Below are 18,740 nucleotides of genomic sequence, written 5' to 3' on the forward strand. Positions count from 1 at the left end.
ACTCTACCCATAAAACTACTTTAAAAGAAATTGGTGAAAGATGTTAAAACCCAGCTTTAGACAGAGGAGGATGGTATGAACCCGCTAGTTTTATAAGATTGTGGTAACCATATTTGCAGGTCCATATGGCAAGCCCATATTACTTCCTCCTACAACCACCCTGAATTGAGGGCAGCAGAAGGAAAGGTGAAATAAGGTATATCACCATTTCTTTTCAAAGTTGGGGGCCAGTCTTATTCTTAGGTACTCTTTTTTTTTTTTAAAGACTTATCTGCATTTTCTTTTTGATATACTTGCAAGTTGCCTTACTCTTGAGTTTGTATCACAAATAAGCCCGTCCCAGTCCTTCACCCGGAGTCCAGAGGACCCTAAACCCTCCTCTTTGAAGACAAGCTGCTTTGATGATTTTCGAACTTTAGAATCTCGATTCTACATTCCATACCTTCATAGTTCTCTGGGCTTTCCAACTGGCCCGTGGACAGTATAATAGTACTCATATACACATGATCTATATGTAGTATGACAGTGTTTATTTTTTTCCTGGCAGAAGTTAAGAAAAACATCAAAAGGCATTTCATCCAAAGTGAAATAATATTTTCCATTAATTCCAGTAAATCTTGATTTTTGGAAGCATAAGCAGGAGGATTGGGATAAGAAATGAATCATTTTTGGTTTTGCTGGAATGGTTCATAGTTTTAAAAATTTGAATTTTTCCAAAAAACAAACAAACAAAAAACACAAAAAAATTGAACTTTTCCACTTTTGGAGGATCTAAGCATCAACAGATGGGTTGTGGAGCTGAAAGGGTAGGGGGAGAGGTAGAGCTGGACAAGCAGATATCACTTATCTTGGGTAATCAGCTGGGGTTTCCATCACCTTCAGCCTGACAGCTCTAAAATACCCCTGGGTGTGAAGAAAACAGCACAGGGAGGTCGTGAAGGCATGAGGAGGCAGGAAGCAGGTGGGAAAGGCAAGTTAGGAGGCCTTGGTCAGCAGCTGCAGGAGGGAGAGACCAGCGTATAGGGCACAGAGGCGGGGGAGGGTGTCTGGGTCCCACGTGTACTGGGGACCCGATCTCTGCACTTCGAGGCCACTCAGCCCCACTAGGGCCTCTGTGAGGGTCAGTTCCTCTTCCCCAAGGGAGGAGAGCAGGTCAGGCTGCAGGGGGAAAACACCCTCTTTATCCTGTAGGAAACTCTGTTCCATTGTGTTCTCCACCTGCAAGGAACCAAAATAGCGTAAAAAGAAAGAACTGGAAACCTGTCCTCCTTTCTTCTAACTTATAAGCACCATGAAGAAGGGGGCGCCTGGGTGGCTCGGAGGGTTAAGCCTCTGCTTTCAGCTCAGGTCATGATCCCGAGGTCTTGGGATCATCCCGGGGTCCTGGGATTGAGCCCTACATCACATCGGGCTCTCTGCTCAGCAGGGAGCCTGCTTCCTCCTCTCTCTGCCTGCTTCTCTGCTTACTTGTGATCTCTGGCAAACAAGTAAATAAAATCTTAGGGAAAAAAAAAAACACGAAGAGGGCTACCTTTCTCTTACTATAACTCCTTTCATTACATTACAACTCCACGTGGGCCTTCTAACAACCCTGTTATGGTGAGCAGCCCTTTTTTTTGTTGTTAGCCCTATTTTACAGAAGTGAATTGAGACAGTCTTGGCTGTGAATAAGCAAAGCCAAGGTGTTCTGTCTTCTCAAGCTGAAAAACCCAGATAACTGCCCAGAAATTCACTCTTCTACTTCCAGTTGCAAAATAGCAAACAAGGGAGAACATGGAGACAAATGAGCCGTGAGCGTGGGCCCCTGCCCTACAACAGAGGCTTGCCAGGACAGTCTATTGTTAGGCCGAGTCTATATCTTTCCACGAGTTCCAGCTGACTCCCTCCCAAACTCTCTTGGCACCTGCAGTTTTCTCTCACCAGCTTTAGCTGCACGGGTAGGATCTTTTTCTCCATCGATTTTATCAGCAGCTTCTGTTGGGCTTCACTTAGCTCTGGAGGTAAATAAATAAATAAATAAATATAAAAATGCAGTGCTGGTACAAAGGGGACTTCAGACCCCAAAGAGGTATACTTCCGGAATTTCAGTGTTAATTAATCCACACATTTATCCCAGGTTGAATGCTGCTTTATGCTAGGCACCTTTGCTAGAGGTGTTGGGTAAAAATCATACCCCTTTCACTCAGGGAACTTGCAGGCTAGCAGAGAAGACAAAGCCAGGTGCAGGGACAGCACAGGGTGTTAAGGGACCCATAGCCAAGGGGTCTACTTTGGACTTGGTACTTGAAGGCAGGCTTTTAAAGGGGACAGACATTTCAGCTTACTCCTGAAGGACCAGGGAGTTTTTCTAAGTGGGGTAATGTTTCATTCAGAGGGAAGAAGAGAATTCAGGGCAAGATGAGAAGATGTCACTCTCTGAAATTAAAGCTAACAAATTTCTATATAAAAGTGATGAGCTTAGGGATGGCTGGGTGGCTCAGTCAGTTAAGCCTCTGCCTTCAGCTCAGGTCATGATCCCAGGGTCCTAGGATGGAGCTCAGCCCCACTTCAGGCTCTCTGCTCAGTGGGAGCCTGCTTCTCCCTCTCCCTCTGCACCCCACCCCCCACTCCTGTTCTCTCTCACCCTGTTTTCTCTCTCGAATAAATAAATAAAAATAATCTTTTTTTTTTTTTTTTTAAACAAGTGATGAGCTTAGCTATATGTAGAAATTTTAACTATGTGACTGGTAAAACTAGGGTTACTTCCCAACCTCTATTAGCAAGGCTAGGCTACCTTCTCAGATGATCCAAGGTGCCCAGGTGAATCCTTAGGAAGGTAAACAATTTTTTATTTTTATTATTTTGTTTTATTTTATTAAGGCAATCTCTGTTCCCAACGTGGGGCTCAAATTCACAATCTCAAGATCAAGAGTTGTATGCTCTACCAATTGAGCCAGCCAGGCGTCCCTCTAACCAATTTCTTTAAATGTTGATATAAATTACTCTAACGGTGGTATAATTTTCCTGTCATGCATGCATGGAGTTGTTCATTCATTCATTCATTCATATATCCGGGTGATTCATTCCTATCACTGAAAAGGTACATAAGTGAAGACCTTATTCTCTACTTACCTGTTAGGGCTCCTAGGAAATAGAGGATGCCATCCATAGCCTCCTTTGACACCAAGACATCTTTTGGGAGTGCCTCCAGGGTCACTTCATGTCCTTTGTCTAGAGCCCCTTCAAGCTGCGGGGAAAGGTAGGCAACGGTTTAAGATAACACGGGTAAGGGGCCCAGCACGGTGCCTGGCCCATCAGAGTTCCTGGAGATATGTTAACTATCTCTCATTTCCTTGTTTTCTTTTTCAAGGTGTCAAGTTCTGAAAAGTACGGGGCTCCTGGATTTCGTGGTCCCTGAGCCTTGAACTCTGGGAGGGAAATGTTCCAGTCCCCTTTCCGAGGAAGGGCCCTGCTGGCCCACTGCCTACCCTCTGTCTGTCAGCAGGTGCTTTGAGAGAAGCTGTCCTGTGTGCCCTTTTCCAGAGGCATGAGGAGGGAGTGGCAGCCGGGTGGGGGTGGGGAGGACACCTGGCCAGCCTCAAGGAAGACACCCACAATCGATTCTCCCAGCTGCTGACCACCTCTGTCCTGTCCTGTCCTCTGCCAGTTGTGACACCCACACCCACACACACCCAACAGCAACCTTCCTCTGGGATCTCACCGTGAGTTCCAGGTCCTGTAGCTCCTTTTTCTTCCCGAGAAGTTTGCTGAGGCAGGTGAGCAGGGAGCTTTGCCCTGCCTGGTTTAGCTTCTTTACTTCTTGGATCTCTCTTTGAACTTCTTCTTTTAGTGTCTTGAAGTCCTCATGTTCCTCCCCTGTTGAACATGGTAAGCCAAGCGCCCTCCGTCTGGCAGCCTTCCCATCCAGCCCCCTCGGGTCCCCATGCTCTGCTCCCAGCCTGACCCTGACCTCTCTTCTTGACCAGGGAATATGATTATGAAGTTTCCATGAACCCTGACTTGAGGTGTTATGGGGGATGGTCTAGGGCGAGGAGGTGGACCAGGACCTACATTATCATCTAAGCGGACGGTTGATTCTCCCCACGTTCCCAAGCCCCATCCCGTGACAGTAGATAATCGACTTTCCTTTCTCTTAGACTCCAGCTTAAAGTTGAGAAGGAAAGTCTATTTCCCCTTCTGGAGTTATTCGACAAAGAAGAATGACTTTGGTGACTGAGTGAAGGCGAGGATGGGTGGGTCTTTATCCAAGGGTATGGGTGGATTGAGGTTAGCTTGAATCTTGGCCTGACCCTTCTAGGGGCCTGGCATCCTAAGCCTATGTCCAAGGGAATAGCTTCTGGAAGCGGCTCCAGTTGCCCAGACCTGGGACTCAGCACTTGTCTTTCCCTCTCTGCAGCCCACTGCCCCATTCCAAAGTCTTGGAAGAAACTTAGAAAATTCCTTACCAGCATCAGATGCCAGGCTAACATCTGGGGGTGGGTGGGAAAGAAAAGACAAGAATGTACTCCTCCAAAACAGTAGCCATGCCCAGGGGATGAAACATTAATGGGGGTTAGGAAATGCATCCTGTTTCCTGGGATGTCCCAGCTATCTTGAAGCTACACTTGCTCCATTCATGGGAGGCAGGAATGGAGCAGGAAAGAAGCTAATCCAATGTGAAAAGGGGCCCCTGGATTGACTGAGTGGGCATCACTGTGACTCAGTGACTCATCTATCCCAGATGCTGGGCAACAGGGCAGAAGATGTGCGTGGGACAGGTTACAGCTAAGGAGGCCCTCGAGGACAGAGGTCTGCGGCATCAGACCACCTGAGTAGCCTGTCTAAAGTCTTCCCCTGCCACCACTTTTTCCTAAGCCATTGGAATTTCTGCCATGTTTTGGGGAAAGTTGTTTGCTGAGACCTGCAAACAGTCAGTCTTTCAGGGAAGAGGAGAAGAAGTTTGGAGTTTTAAAATTCTGTGTCAAGGGGCACCTGGGTGGCTCAGTCAGTTAAGCATCCAACTCTTGATTTTGGCTCAGGTCCTGATCCCAGGGTGGAGGGAGAGAGCCCCATATAGGGCTCTGTGCTCAGTAGGGAGTCTGCTTGAGAGTCTCTTTCCCTACCCCTGCCCCTCCCGCTTGTGCTCTCTGTCTCTCTCTCTTTCTCAAATAAATACGTAAATCTTAAAAAAAAAAAAAAAAGAAACGAGAAAAAACTTACGGGTGAACTTCTCCTCTGGCTTTTCTGAAGACAGAAACAATGTACATATGTCAGCATAAAACCTATTTGTGCCTTTTTATCTAGAGCGGATGTCAAGGCAGCTTTATCAGTGATCATTATAAAAACACACGGAGATTATGTTAGCTCACTCCCTTCCCCCCGACACACATACAGTCTGGGAACACACAGTATCTCTGAGTCTTATTTCTGCTTCTGACTTACGGTCTCTTTCAGTTTCTCTGTCTCTCTAGGGCAGTATTTATGTGCTTCTGTCTCCCTTTCCTGAAGTTGAGGGCAGATATTTTTATAAAGGGACTTGGGAAACAAAACGAGGGCCTCCTTGAAGGATTATGGCACATGCTAGTAGAAGGTGCAGGATTTTAGCAGATGATGTCAGGATAAGGTGAAAGGGGAAGCAATTTCACTTACCTCCGGGAGGGAAGGTTTGCATGTTATCATTGCAGATATGTGGAATATCTGTAAGAGAGGCGAGAGCAGGAGGACCCTTAAACGGCTGCCCATCTTCCCTTCTCTATTGTCAAGTCCGTGGGCTTCGCTAAGGGCTAGGTCCCTGTCCCCAAAGGCCCCACCAATCCCCTGCTCCACCTCTGTTGCAGAAGGAACTCTTCTCTTCCTCTGTAAATCCTAGGATGACTCTATTTTCTGCCTTGCATCCTAGTGCTGGTATCTGGGTCTGTTTCCTCCATGGGCTACAGACTTCTCGAGAGCAGAAGGCGGAGCTTCTTCATCTCTGTGCTCCCCCCACCCCCCAGCTAACCCAGTGCCTAGCATACTGGAGGTGTTCAGGACCCAGGGGCTCCTTCACTCCCTCTCCAGAGCAGCCCCCCTGCAGTTCTGTCCCTGGCAGCTGGGACCACAATACAGTAACTCCAGCACTCCTTCCCTGGCTCGCCACCAGAGGGGACCAGGACGCCTTAGTGCTAATGCGGGTAATTCTTGTCTGGAGGGGAGAACAAGCCCGTGTCCGCTCACCCCACTCATCGTTGCCTTTGACCATCAGTTGTCTCACTCGAAAGGCCAGGATGCAGCCCTTGGGGATGGTCACAGCCTCCTTGTGGTTTATGGATCCCTAGGATCAGACAGTGAAGACTTTTGAACCCTCCAAGAGTCTGAGACATGGGGTGCGGGTGGGGCATGTGGAGGGGCAGGCCCGAGCACCTCTGGGGAGATAAGAAGTTGAAAACCTTTCATTTGTGTCCCTGATTGCCTTTCCACCTAGTCTGGACTCCATGGGATATACTGTGAAGCCCTTTGGCATCATCCCTCTGACGAGGTGTATCTCCCTTCCTGGTGCAGACACAGAAAGGAACTGGACAGACCAGCTCCATCACCTGCCCGGGCATCTCCATCCCACCTGAGAGTTTCCACAGGCCCCGTTCCTTCTTCCTCTTCGCCGTCTGGCCTGTGCTCGCCTCCTTCAGGAAGCCTTCCATGACTAACCCTACTCCCAGTTCCAACTCACCCCTTGAATATTTATACAAACTAGGTTTAGGTATGTGGAGCATTTCTTATCTACGTCGAATCTTCCAGGTCTGTGTTCTCGGGGTTTTAACCTGTGTGTCTCCTCCGTGAGACTGAGAATGTCTCTCTCCAGTACACCAGGAACACCATGAGGGATGACCCATGACTATGAGTTCCCCCTTCCCTGATGGCTCCCTGTGGCATCTAGCACAGGCCTCTGGCCACACTGGGCACCCTTGACCAGAGAGAGGACTTGGGTCTGGCTGACAGGGGCCTGAGTCTTGAATAGCAGGAAGACGGAATGGGTCATTTTCAGTATCCCGGGTAGGCACTGATGGGGAAAATGAATGTGTTTAATGCAAGCTCCAAGGAGAGGCTAAATATAGGTGTGTGTGTGTGTGTGTGTGTGTGAGAGAGAGAGAGAGAGAGAGAGAGAGAGAGAGAGAACCAAACCTGAAGTCCCAAGGGGGCAAAGAACGGGAGGGAGAAGCAGCCCTCCGCCTTGCCGGTTTTCTCCAGAGTGACCTCCTGCACTGTCTCTACCACCTCCATGACCACATACAGGTTCTCCCCTCGCTCTCGCATCTCCTTCAGGAATGGGTGCTCGGCTGCCAGCTTCCTGGGGCAGGAGACACACGAAGAGATGGGTCAGAACCTCTCCCCGCCTGGGCCATCACGCGCTTTTCGGTTCCTCGGCCATTCACAGGGGCAAGGCATGGTGGTGTCAGGGAGAGGGGTGAGGACTCTGGAGTAGGAGACTGAGGCCAAAGCCCAGGTGGCAGGGCAGCCACTCTGCGTCCGGGGAGCCTCATCCATAAAATGAGGGTAATGACACCTCCCTCCAGGGATGCTGAGAGGAAAACTAGGAAATCATCTGGCATGGTTCCTGGCCGGGAAGAGGGCCCTCTGCTTGCTCCTTCCCCCTTTTCCCTCTGTCTCAGGGTGCCTTCCCCTCTCTTCCCTCCTCCCTGTTCTTAGTCCTGTTCATCTCTCCTGGGGCCCGTCTCTTAACCTCTCTCTTGCTATTAACACCAGTTCCTCCTCCCCGCTTGCTGGCTTCCAGAAACATGTCCTTTGATCTTGCCACTCCCTCAAATTACCCTTCTGTTTTTTTCTCCTTTGCTTCACTGGCAAGTATCTCAAAAGATGGGCCCATTCACACTGCCTTTACTTCCTCACTGTCCACTCTTAAATTAATCATTTGGCTTCTATTTCCACTCCTCAACTGAAATCCCAACAACCTCGCACCCGCCGCATTCACAGACCTTCTCTCACTCTGCACAACACCGACCCTGCTGCCCAAAGCCTCCCTGTGATTCGGTCTTCTCCTGGCTTCGGTCCCACCCTGCCACCCTGCTTCTGCTCCCAGCTTTCAGCCTTCTAATTCCTACCTGTTCTGTCTGTGTCTCCTGTGCTAGTTTCTTGGGTTGCTTAAAATATTACATTCTCTAAGATTCTGTTCTCAGGTCTCTGCTGTCTGGACTTCCTTGAATATCCGCTCCCCGCACCTCATTCCTATAGTTTCCATCTTTATATGGCCGACCACCCCACAGGGATCTTGACCTTGACTTCTCTCCTGAGCTCTGGGCCCTCATATCCAACTGCCTTAAAATTTTTCTTCTAAAATGAGATATAATTGGGGCACCTGGGTGGCTCAGTCGGTTGAGAGTCTGGCTCTTGGCTTCAGCTTGGGTTATGATCTTGGGGTTGTGGGAACGGGCCCCCCGTCGGGCTCCAGGCTCAGCGTGGGTGGGGGATTCTGTCTCTCTTCCTCACCCTTTGCCCCTCCCCCCACTTGGTCCCTTTCTCTCTGTCTCTAAATAAATGAATAAAATCTTTAAAAAATAAAATAAAATGAGATATAATTGACGTATATCATCATGTTAGTTTTAGATGTACAACGTATACAATGTAATGTTGTCGACTGTGGTCACTCAACTAATGCCTCACTGGACCCACAAACTCAAAATGTCCAGAAGGAGCTCACAGTCTTTCTCTCCAAATACTTCTAAAGTCTGTCTTCTTGTTTTTGTTTATGTCATCACTTGGGTTAAATCTCAGAGTTAATTTTTTAACGTTTTCATATATGTAATTATTTTAATAAAAGTTGTATTTATTTAAGGTAGACAACATTTTTTAAAGTTTTTTTTGTTCATTTGTTTAGATTTTTTGTTTGTTTGTTTTGTTTTGTTTTTAGTAATCTCTATACCCAGTGCAAGGCTTGAACTCACAACCCCAAGATCAAGAATTGCATGCTCTTCCAACTGAGCCAGCCAGGCGCCCCACAGAATGTTTTGACATACCTCTACATAAAGAAATGGTTGGTACAGTCAAGCTAATGAACATAGCTAGCTCCTCACACAGGTACCATTTTGTGCATGTGTGGTGATCTACTTTCTTAGTGAATTTCCCGTGGACAGAATACAATTATTAACATAGTTATCGTGTTGGACATTGGCTCTCCATCAGCATCATCTCCGACCAAACCTTCTCCCTCACCCTGCAATCAGCCATCAAGTCCAGTCCATTCTGGTGCCCCGGGGTGCCCCAGCCCCGACGGGTTCCTCCCTCTTTATGCTGACTGCTCTTCCCAGTTCTCGTCCTCATTTTGCATCTCTGATGGACAGTGGACTGATGTCTTGCCTGTCTGCCTGTCCTCTAGCTGTCACACTTCCTCTGTCTGGCCAGATTAATCACCATGCACATCAAAGCATCCTCGGGGGGTGCCTGGGTGGCTCAGTCATTAAGTGTCTGCCTTTGGCTCAGGTCATGATCCCAGGGTCCTGGGATCAAGCCCCACATCAGGGTCCTGGGATCAAGCCCCACATCAGGCTCCCTGCTCAGAGGGAAGCCTGCTTCTCTCTCTCCCACTACCCCTGCTTGTGTTCCCTCTCTCGCTGAGTCTCTCTCTGTCAAATAAATAAAATCTTAAAACAACAAAAACAGGGGTGCCTGGGTGGGTCAGTGGGTTAAAGCCTCTGCCTTCAGCTCGGGTCATGATCCCAGGGTCCTGGGATCAAGCCCTGCATTGGGCTCTCTGCTCAGCAGGGAGCCTGCTTCCTCCTCTATCTCTCTCTCTGCCTGTCTCTCTGCCTACTTGTGATCTCTGTCAAATGAATAAATAAAATCTTTAAAAAAAACCCACAAAAAACAAACAAAAAAACCCCAAAGCATCCTTGGGGTCCCCCTGAAGCCTACAGAATAGTTCCACATCCTTGACCAGGCACCTGGGTCCTCCATGATCTGGGCCTTAGCCTCTGCCTCCCACTTGCTCATACTTTTTCTGCTCCTGCCAAAGCAGCTCTTCATGCTCCCTAGTGGTTTTGAGATTTCTCACCCACGTGTCCTTCTAATGTCCTTCTCCCAGAGCTTCATGTTCAATTTCTACTCATCTTTCAAGGCCTGGATCATGGGCTGCCTCCTCCGTGAAGTCCCCCTTCATTTCCCCAGCCAGAAGTCCCTCCAGCCTGCCACAAAACTCAGGCAAAGTCCTCCTAGGCACTATCTCTCACCCTGGATTATAGTTATGTTTTACAGATTTTTTTTTTACAAGCCCTAGATTGTGAGGTTCTTGTACAAAGATATTCCAATGCACCCCGGCTCCTAGTGGGGTGTTTTGCACTCCTTTGAGGCTGTATGAATATTTAAGCACCCCATCACTTCCCTCCTGCCTCCCTCCTTTCAACCACCACTTAACTACTTAAAAGTCAGTTTCCCTGGCAAGCACCCCCATTTGAGGTGCCCAGCATCGACATGGCATCAGCCACACCCCTTGTGCCGTGGGAGAAGCGTTCCCAAGGGCTGCCTTGTGTAGGTATAGGACCGGGCAGATGGCTTGATTTATGGGAGCAGAACGCTGTGCCCAAGCTTCAGTAGGGAGCAGATAAGACCTTTTCCCTTTTATAGAGTCAAGTTTAGGAAGGAATCCTAGAGATTTTCATGGAACCACATCATTTTTCAGGAAAGAAAACTGAGGTCCTGAGAGGAAAAGTGATTTTTTCCAAGGTCACACAGCAAGTTAATGTGAACATGCTCATACTTATGTGTGTGTGTGTGTGTGTGTGTGAGAGAGAGAGAGAGAGAGAGAGAGCGAGAATGAGAGAGGGGAGTGGTACTGGAAGTAGTGGAAAGAGATGGCTAGGGGTGGTTAGGAGATGCCCCCATGGACCACATGGTCATCTTTTTCTTTCTTTCTTTTTTTTCTTTGGAGATTTTATTTATTTATTTGACAGAGAGAGAGTGAGCACAAGCAGGGGAGCAGCAGGCAGAGGGAGAAGCAGACTCTCCACTGAGCAGGGAGCCTGAGGCAGAACTCGATTACAGGACCCTGGGATCATGACCTGAGCCAAAGGCAGACGCCTAATGACTGAGCCTCCCAGACGCCCCCAGAATTGTCACCTTTAAGAGCTCCGCTGTGATGACCCATAGGTGAAGGTCAGTGTGAGGGCCCTGCCCGTTAACTCAGGGCCCAAAGCAGCCTTTCCAAGTGCCACCCACCCATCCTGGTAGCCCCCCAGCCCTGCCACTCTCACCTCTCCTGGTGCAAGGTCTCCAGAGCCTTAGGGGCTACACTGAGTGTCTGGACCTCCAGGGTACTACTCCTGGACAGCCCCGCAGTCCCCGTGACCTTGACTGTCTTTGGCACATCCACCTCTCCCTCCACTCGGGCATCCAGCATATTCTTAAAGCTAAAGTTCCCAGAATCTGTCGGATCTGCAGGAGAGAGAAGATGAAAGGGGCCAGGCTGAGCAGCATCCCTCTTCCCCTGCCTCCTGGGAGAACTCGTGGCTACGTGACACCAAAGCACAACCGGGCAGAGGGAGCTTTGGGTTCCCCCTCATAAGCCAGGACCTGGCACCCACCCATCGGGGCCCAACCTCGCACCCACACTGACCTGCAGGCGAGCTGCCAGCTTCTAGAACGTCCAGGAGGGTGTAGTCAGTGCGGACATACCGGGCACCCCAGAAGAGTGTGCTCTTCCTCTTCCTCAGCACCAGGCAGAAGGGATGGAAGCGCTTGAAGTCTATGAGGCTGTCAAGGGGCGTCAGGTCCCCTCTAGGGTTTAGCTGTCTGGCCAGGGCTCGGGTGACATTTTCAAAGATGGTCATTTTCTCTGTCAGGGTCGGGTTTTGGGGGGAGACAGGAGAGTGATAAGCTGGGAGACCGAGACATGGCAAGGGCTCCGGCCAAGAGAAATCACCTAGCTTTGGGGGAGGGGGTGCCTTTAAAGATGCTGGGACTCTAGGAATGTCAGAGCTGAAAGCAATGCAAGGAGCCTTCGCTTTGTGAGGAGGAAAAGCAGCTGAGAAAGCTGAGGCAACTTGTCTGAAGTCACACGGCTGCATAGAGAAGCCAAGCCTTGCCTGTCAAGGGTGCTTTGCGCATGGCTCATTCATGTCCCTCATGAACTTGAACTTGGAGCCAGGTTGGGACGTTTCACACGTGAGGGAAGTCAAGCTTCTCCCATGCAGCTCTGCCCAGCTTCCCTTTCCCCAGAGAACTCTGACGGCCGGAACTGGGGAGTCCGGGGAGGCAGGCAGCCCCCACTGGTGCAGAGGGCCTGAGGAGGCAGACGCGGTTTGCCTGCCCTGTTGCCCCTTCTTTGGGTGGAGGTCACTTCCCTTGTGCCCACCCCCTGGCTCCTGCCTCAGAGCAGACCCAATTCCTGCCAGGGGCCACCCAGTACACCCAGGCATTTCAATCGTTGCCTTGGCTCCCTCTGCTTCTAGTACACTCCCTTCCAATCTAAAGAATCCCTATTCATCCCTCTAAGATTCAATCTGGGTCACCTCTTTTGTGGCTCCCTTCTCCCTCCCCTTCAGGCAGCTAGTGACTCTATCCTGTGTCCCCAGAGCCCTTTGTACGCGCCCTTCCTAAACACCTGCAACCTGACGTTGTTGGTGTTGTTATGATCTGTTCTCCGGGCTCTCGCCTACTCGACTGTGGCCTCTCAGAGGGCAGGAAACGAGTCTTAGTCATCTAGGCAGCGTTGGCACCGAGCACAGCACCTGGTGCAGGCCTAGAGCCTGGCAGATGTGTGTGGAAAGAATGAATGAGGAAATGAATGAATGAACGTGGCCCTGGGAGACATATACTGGGGTGCGAGGGCCCTGGAGAATGTGGGGTCTGCAAGAGCCTGAACTTCAGAGCCTCAGGTCCCGGCCTTAGAGGTTCAAGTCCAGGTTCTCTGGCTGGCTGGCTCCATGGCCCAGCCGTGGGTGGGAGAGGACTCACCAGCTAGCCTGGAACTGCCCTCACTTCCCCCATGGGCCCCTCACAGAGTCAGAGAAGTGGGAGACACACAGGCAGGTGCATGGGCCACCTGCCAATCACATGGGCTCCAAGGTGCCTTTTTCACCCCTCATTCCCGGGTGGGCCGGGATGGGACAGGACAACCTCCAGGGGCCAGTCAGATGCCTGTGGGAAGGGATCAGGAAACTTCTGTCTCTTCCTTACCAGAGAGGGGCTTCCAGGACCACTTCTCACTTCTCCCTGCAAGGCTTATGAAGATATGTTCTCCCCGGGCTCTAGGGGACTCCTAGGCCCTTCCCTACCCACCCATGTTCTCATTCATCCCTAGAACACCCCCACCTCCCCTGCTGTCATCAAGCTCTTACCAGACAGCCGTTTCAGTTCCTGTCCAGCAGCCGGATCAGGGATAAGGGCCCAGGACTCGCTCAGTCTGCAGGTTGAGGGAGCTACTGTCCCTCTCCAGCATGGGCGACAGCTTTATGCCTCTCTGGAGGCAAGGATGTAGGCTTCCAGGGACCCCGCCTGCCCCGTGACCCCACCCCTCTCCTGCTCTACTTCCGGGAGAACAGCATCAACCTGTTCCACGTGTGCCCTGCCCCAGGCCCTGGGCCCTGGCCTCCTGAGGGCTGTGGGGGCGGAGAGCTGCCTGGCAGGTGCCAGCGTGGGTGGAAGGAGCCAGACCAGAGACAGGTGGCCACTGAGTCTTGGCTCGCTGGGTTGAGAGAAGAGGAAGGAAGGCACCTTTGGGAGAGAGGCCACGGAGAGGCAGTGGGAGGTGTGTTTGTCTGTACGTGGACATGTGCTGAGGGAAGGCATCTCTGTTCTGTCACCATCATGGTCATTGGGAAGCATCTTGGATTCATGATGAGGCCTTGTGGGCGTGATCAGGGGGCAAGAAATCCTGTATGTCCACAGATTCCAATCGAAAGCAGAGTGGCTGAAAAGTTGTCCTCTATCTTTCTGCTGGTCTGTCTGCACATCACTCCCTCCTGCCCTTTGTTTTAGCTACAAAGATGTGTCAATGGCACTGCTAGCCACCTATGTCCGTGTAGGCAGAGATGGAGATAGACCAAGTGGTTTTCCGGTGTGTTGTGTTCAGCACGTCGTCTCCTCTTGGAGGAGCCGACATGCTGAAGACACGCAGTGGCAGAGCAGAGTGAGTAGCAAGGCTAGAGGGTACATCTGTCTTGGGAGCTGTTCTGAAGACTGTGTCAGATAGGAATTTTTTTTTTCCAAAGATTTTATTTATTTATTTGACAGAGAGATTACAAGTAGGCAGAGAGGCAGGCAGAGAGAGATGGGGAAGCAGGCTCCCTGCTGAGCAGAGAGCCGGATGCGGGGCCAATCCCAGGACCCTGAGACCATGACCCGAGCCGAAGGCAGAAGCCCAACCCACTGAGCCACCCAGGTGCCCCCTGATAGGAATTTTAAAGGAGACTTTATGCACCTGGTCAGGTTTCTAGATGACAAATCAAGACAGTTCCAAGCAAGACTTCTATAGTGTTGGGATATGTATCAACAATACCCCAACATATCAGACAACTGAGTCTGTTTTCATACTCTAACTTGGAGGCTCTTCTCATATACCACTCATCGAAAAAGAAATGCAGACTTGAAGACTGTGAAGAGGGGCGCCTGGGTGGCTCAGCTGGTTAAACGTCCAACTCTTGATTTTGACTCAGGTCATGATCTCGGGGTGGTAAGATCGAGCTGGGCATGGAGCCTGCTTAGGATTTTCCCCTCCCCCCGCCCTCTCCCCACTCCGTTGTCTCTCCTTTTCCATCTTTTTAGACGAGATCGGGAGTGTTCAGGGTGGTATGGCCGTAGACTCTATCTTTTTAAAAGATTTTATTTACTTATTTGAGACAGAGTGAGCAAGAGAGAGCACAAACTGGGGGAGAGGCAGGGAGAGAGGGAAAAGCAGACTCACCGCTGGGCAGGGAGCCTAATGAGGGACTTGATCCCAGGACCCTGGGATCATGACCTGAGCTAAAGGCAGATGCTCAACTGACTGAGCCACCCAGGCGCCCCTCTCTCTCTGTTTCTGAAAAAGAAAACCATGAGATGAAGAGAAGTTAGATCTTTACTGGAGGTTTTCTTGAGGGGCTGGTGGTGAATGTCAAGATCAGACCACACTACGCTTGGCAAAACTCCTTAAAAAATGAATTATACCATTGTCTACAAAGTATCATTCAATATGACAGATGCTCTCAAATCTCTCTTCTCTGTGTCATAAAACAAAACCTCCTGGGTCTCTGGTTCCTGCCCCCATCTTTTGGCTCAGCTTCCTTCCTATCCCCCAGGCCCTTCTTGTGTGACTATCTAGTAGTTCCTCCTTCAATAGCTCCAACCAAGGGCTTGGATGTGTGGGAAGGCTGTCATTAGTCACTCGGTCCCTGTCCCATGGGCGCATGTACGCAGAAATCGGTGTATGTGCTATATTCGTTCCATCTCTACTTGTGTCTTCCTTTCTGTATCTCTTAATCAGTGCTTTGATGTGATGCCACTGTCATCGAGCATGTCATCCTGGGCTGTGCGGTCTCTCATCCTTTAATCAGCTCCAGAGAAGGGCCCCACTCCCCACCCTCCCACTGGCCCACCATTGCCTCAGTGAGACTTTTGGGAGTTTCCCGCTGGTGTCTACCCTCTTTCCACTGGCTGCACGCCAAAGTTTCCAGCCTGGGTCACCCTCCAAAGACCTGGAGACTGGTGATTTGGAGAAGCCCCATGTGTATCTGTTCTCTTTGAGGACCTCAAAAGTCCATTTAGCCAGCTTTCTCGCTTCTGACCCGGAATTTTTGCTCCTTTCATTTCTCTCACCCTCCTTCATTCACTCTGGACTCTACCAGGCCTGTACTTGTTCTCTTTGTGCCACCCTATCCCACCTCTGTCCCATTGCATCATCCCCCAAACGGCCTCATGACGTTCCCAGAAGGCAGCTTGGAGGGTTCAAGGTAAAGAAGAAATAAGAGTTTGCGGGATCAGCCAAGTTGAAGATCTTGTGCTTTTGGAATAAAAATATCCATGCCAGCCTTGTCCTGCGCTGCTCCTCCCACCCACCCGGGATACCCCATCTTTTTGTTACTTCTCCTGTCCCTGTTCCTCGTGGTCTTAGGGATAGGCCAGAGAACCCCTTTAGAGTTCAGAGGCTCCTTCTCCTAGGAGTCTTGGTTTACCATCAGGGGAATCTGGGATATAATTTAAATTGTGCTGGAAGAGATTTAATTTAGACTAATTCGTAAGAATTCTTTGGGTGGATTAAAAGTGCCTTATTGAAAACAGGAGGCCGGGTGGTGCGTGGTGCGGTTTCAGGCAGCAAGCTCTGCTCTCTATCTCCCTCTGGTGGTCACTCCGGGGAGGTAACGCGATAATCATTTCTAATGTGGGCACTAAGCTTGTGATTTGTGCGTAGTTGCTAGAAAATGGGGATCAGGGAAGGGAGCTGTTCTAGGGGAGGAAGCCATCTATTCTCTAGGAACCTGACTGTCTTTCTGACCATAGAGTGCACTGCAAACGCAGACATTGGGACAGGCTGTTATTTCCATATCCATTTACCTTTTACTATTGTTAATTTTCTCCGTAGGAAGGGGCCAAAGAGGATAGAAAGGGAATAGGCTAGTGGAGTTCAGAAGGGTGTAAGGTACTGATCCTGGCAAGAATGGGAAACAGCTGGCACAGACATACTGCCAGACCCTCTCTGAGTAAAAACCGACTAGGGAGGAAGATAGGCTGGAGTGCGTGACTGTCGGATGGAGGGGCAGGAAGAACATGTCCCAGCGGCATTGCAGTTTATATTGCCTACTGGAGGTTGGAAGTTTTGGGGTTCAGACTGCAGATTGTGAGCTATGCTTCTATAAATTCTCCTTTCTGAACAAAATAAAACCCCCAGAATCCTTTAGTTTATTTTCTTTTAAGATTTATTTATTTATTTATTTGAGAGAGAGAGAGAGAGAGAGCATGTACAGAGGGAAGAGGCAGAGGGAAGGGAGAAGCAGGCTCCCTGCTGAGCAGGAACTTGATCCCAGGACTTCAAGATCATGACCTGAGCCGAAGGCAGACGCTTAACCGACTGAGACACCCAGGTGACCCCCCACAGAATCCTTTCTTATTCCCTAAAATACTTTGAGATTTCTTCCCAAATTCCCAAATCAGCTTTGGAGCCCAGAGACCTCCAAACTCCTGGCTGAGTAGACAAGTCTTGTGACACTTGTTCAACTCAAAGTCATGCTGAAGAACTAAAGAAGTGTGTCAAACTTCAAGGTGTCAGCCCTTGCTGTCCTCAGCCCTCCACTGCCGATGCCTCCACCCACGAGGCTGGTATGGGCAAGGAGTCCACAGCCAGTTCCAGCCCAAATCCAGATGCCTCCTCTGTCAGCTGATCCCCCCTCAAGAACCCCAGCTCTTCCTGAGCCCCTGGAGATGCAGCTGGAGCAGGTGTTGGAGCTCCTGTCCACTTCATGGTTGATGAAAGAGAAGCTTTCCTCCTCAGCTATGATTGTTAGGCCCCTCCTGATGGGACAGAGCCCCTAGATCCTTGTAAAAGATACTGGGTCCCAGATGGAGCCTTTGTAGGTCTGCTTCCAAGAGAACTTGGAGCCGAAGTGCCTCTCATTTCACCAGCAACCTTGGGTCTATGCAAGACCCACTCTGCTTTCCCTTGTCCTGGTCAGGGAAAGCCAGGTGTTCTTGGCATGCACCTGAAGGTTGGAAGGGGTGGCAGAGGGGGCACAGAGTGATGACAAGATGTTGTGCTCCCTGGTATAGAGGGGTCCATCCCTTGGTATGCCAAGGCTGCAGAATCCTACCAGGGCCTGGGTCACCTTCAGCTCTGATCTGAAAGTCCCTGAGCAGCTTGAAGTGAAGATAGAAGAGCCCTACCTCCCCCTAGATGAAATTCTAGTCCAGGGAGGTCTTCATCTGCACAACAGAGAATAAATACCATGGGATGATTTGAATTTGGGGAAGCCCCAGTCTCAGAGGTGGTCTGCAGTAAAATTTTAAATTTCTGCCCCTGCCCCCACCCTTTACCTCTTCTGCCCATTAGTGCCAGAGTTGAGAGGAGATGGACCCAGATTAAGAGTCTGGAGACCTGAATTCCATAGAGAGCTCCGCTAGGAGCCTGCTGTGTTGCCCTGGAGAAGTACCTTTCTTTCTCTTGGCCGGAGACATCATCTGTGATTGACGGGCTGGAACTGCATGAGCTCTTGCATCCCTTCTAGTTGTCAGCCCCACACCTGTCCTGCAACCCCCAGGCCTCTCACCTGCTCCGTCAGGAAGGAACTCTTTCTGCACAGACACAGCTGGCAGAATAAAATTCTTAATAATGTTAAGCAAGAACTCCTGTAGTTTTCATTTTGCACTGAGACCTGTAAATTACGTTGCAGGTCTGTCTGGGTATCATTTGGTCGAAGCCAGGAGACCTGTCAGTTACATCAGGGAGGGACCCCAACCCTGCTCCAGACCCTCACCAGGCAGAGCCCTTAGTAGGTAGACCATGTACCCAGCCAGTACCGTTCGGTTTACTAGAAGTCTCCTGCAGTCATTCAGAGGACTGAGTCCCCAGTCCTGCCCCTCGGATCCCTAGAATCTCTGGTTCACTAAGATCCAGAGGCCCATCCACCTGGCAGAGTATGGGAAGTGATCAGCTAGGTACTCCTGCAGTTGGGATACAGGAAAATCCCTGAGGGGAAGTGTTCTCCCGGTTCAGAGAGAAGACGCCTTCAGAGCAGGACCCCAGGGTATCGCTTAGCTTAAAGAAGCCTCCCTCCAGTGCGCTGAGATCTTCCTGGAGAGGCAGGCTCGTCACC

At 50.2% G+C, this 18,740-nt stretch overlaps 1 protein-coding gene across 1 annotated transcript; it reads right to left on the reverse strand.

Annotated features, from left to right (window-relative positions):
• Positions 1-541: 541 nt before the first annotated feature.
• GSDMA (gasdermin A) lies at positions 542-13,450 on the reverse strand. The gene is made up of 12 exons (XM_047709067.1): positions 13,299-13,450; positions 11,576-11,794; positions 11,214-11,394; positions 7,135-7,300; positions 6,193-6,289; positions 5,629-5,676; positions 5,200-5,223; positions 4,446-4,469; positions 3,701-3,855; positions 3,112-3,226; positions 1,921-1,994; positions 542-1,218 (listed from the first exon to the last, which is right to left on the reverse strand). Exons 2-12 carry the CDS (start codon positions 11,787-11,789, stop codon positions 976-978), a joined length of 1,341 nt encoding a protein of 446 aa, XP_047565023.1. The 5' UTR covers positions 11,790-11,794; positions 13,299-13,450; the 3' UTR covers positions 542-975.
• Positions 13,451-18,740: the final 5,290 nt, after the last annotated feature.

The sequence above is a fragment of the Lutra lutra genome, chromosome 16, assembly GCF_902655055.1.
Source record: "Lutra lutra chromosome 16, mLutLut1.2, whole genome shotgun sequence".
In the NCBI taxonomy this organism is placed as follows: Eukaryota; Metazoa; Chordata; class Mammalia; order Carnivora; family Mustelidae; genus Lutra; species Lutra lutra.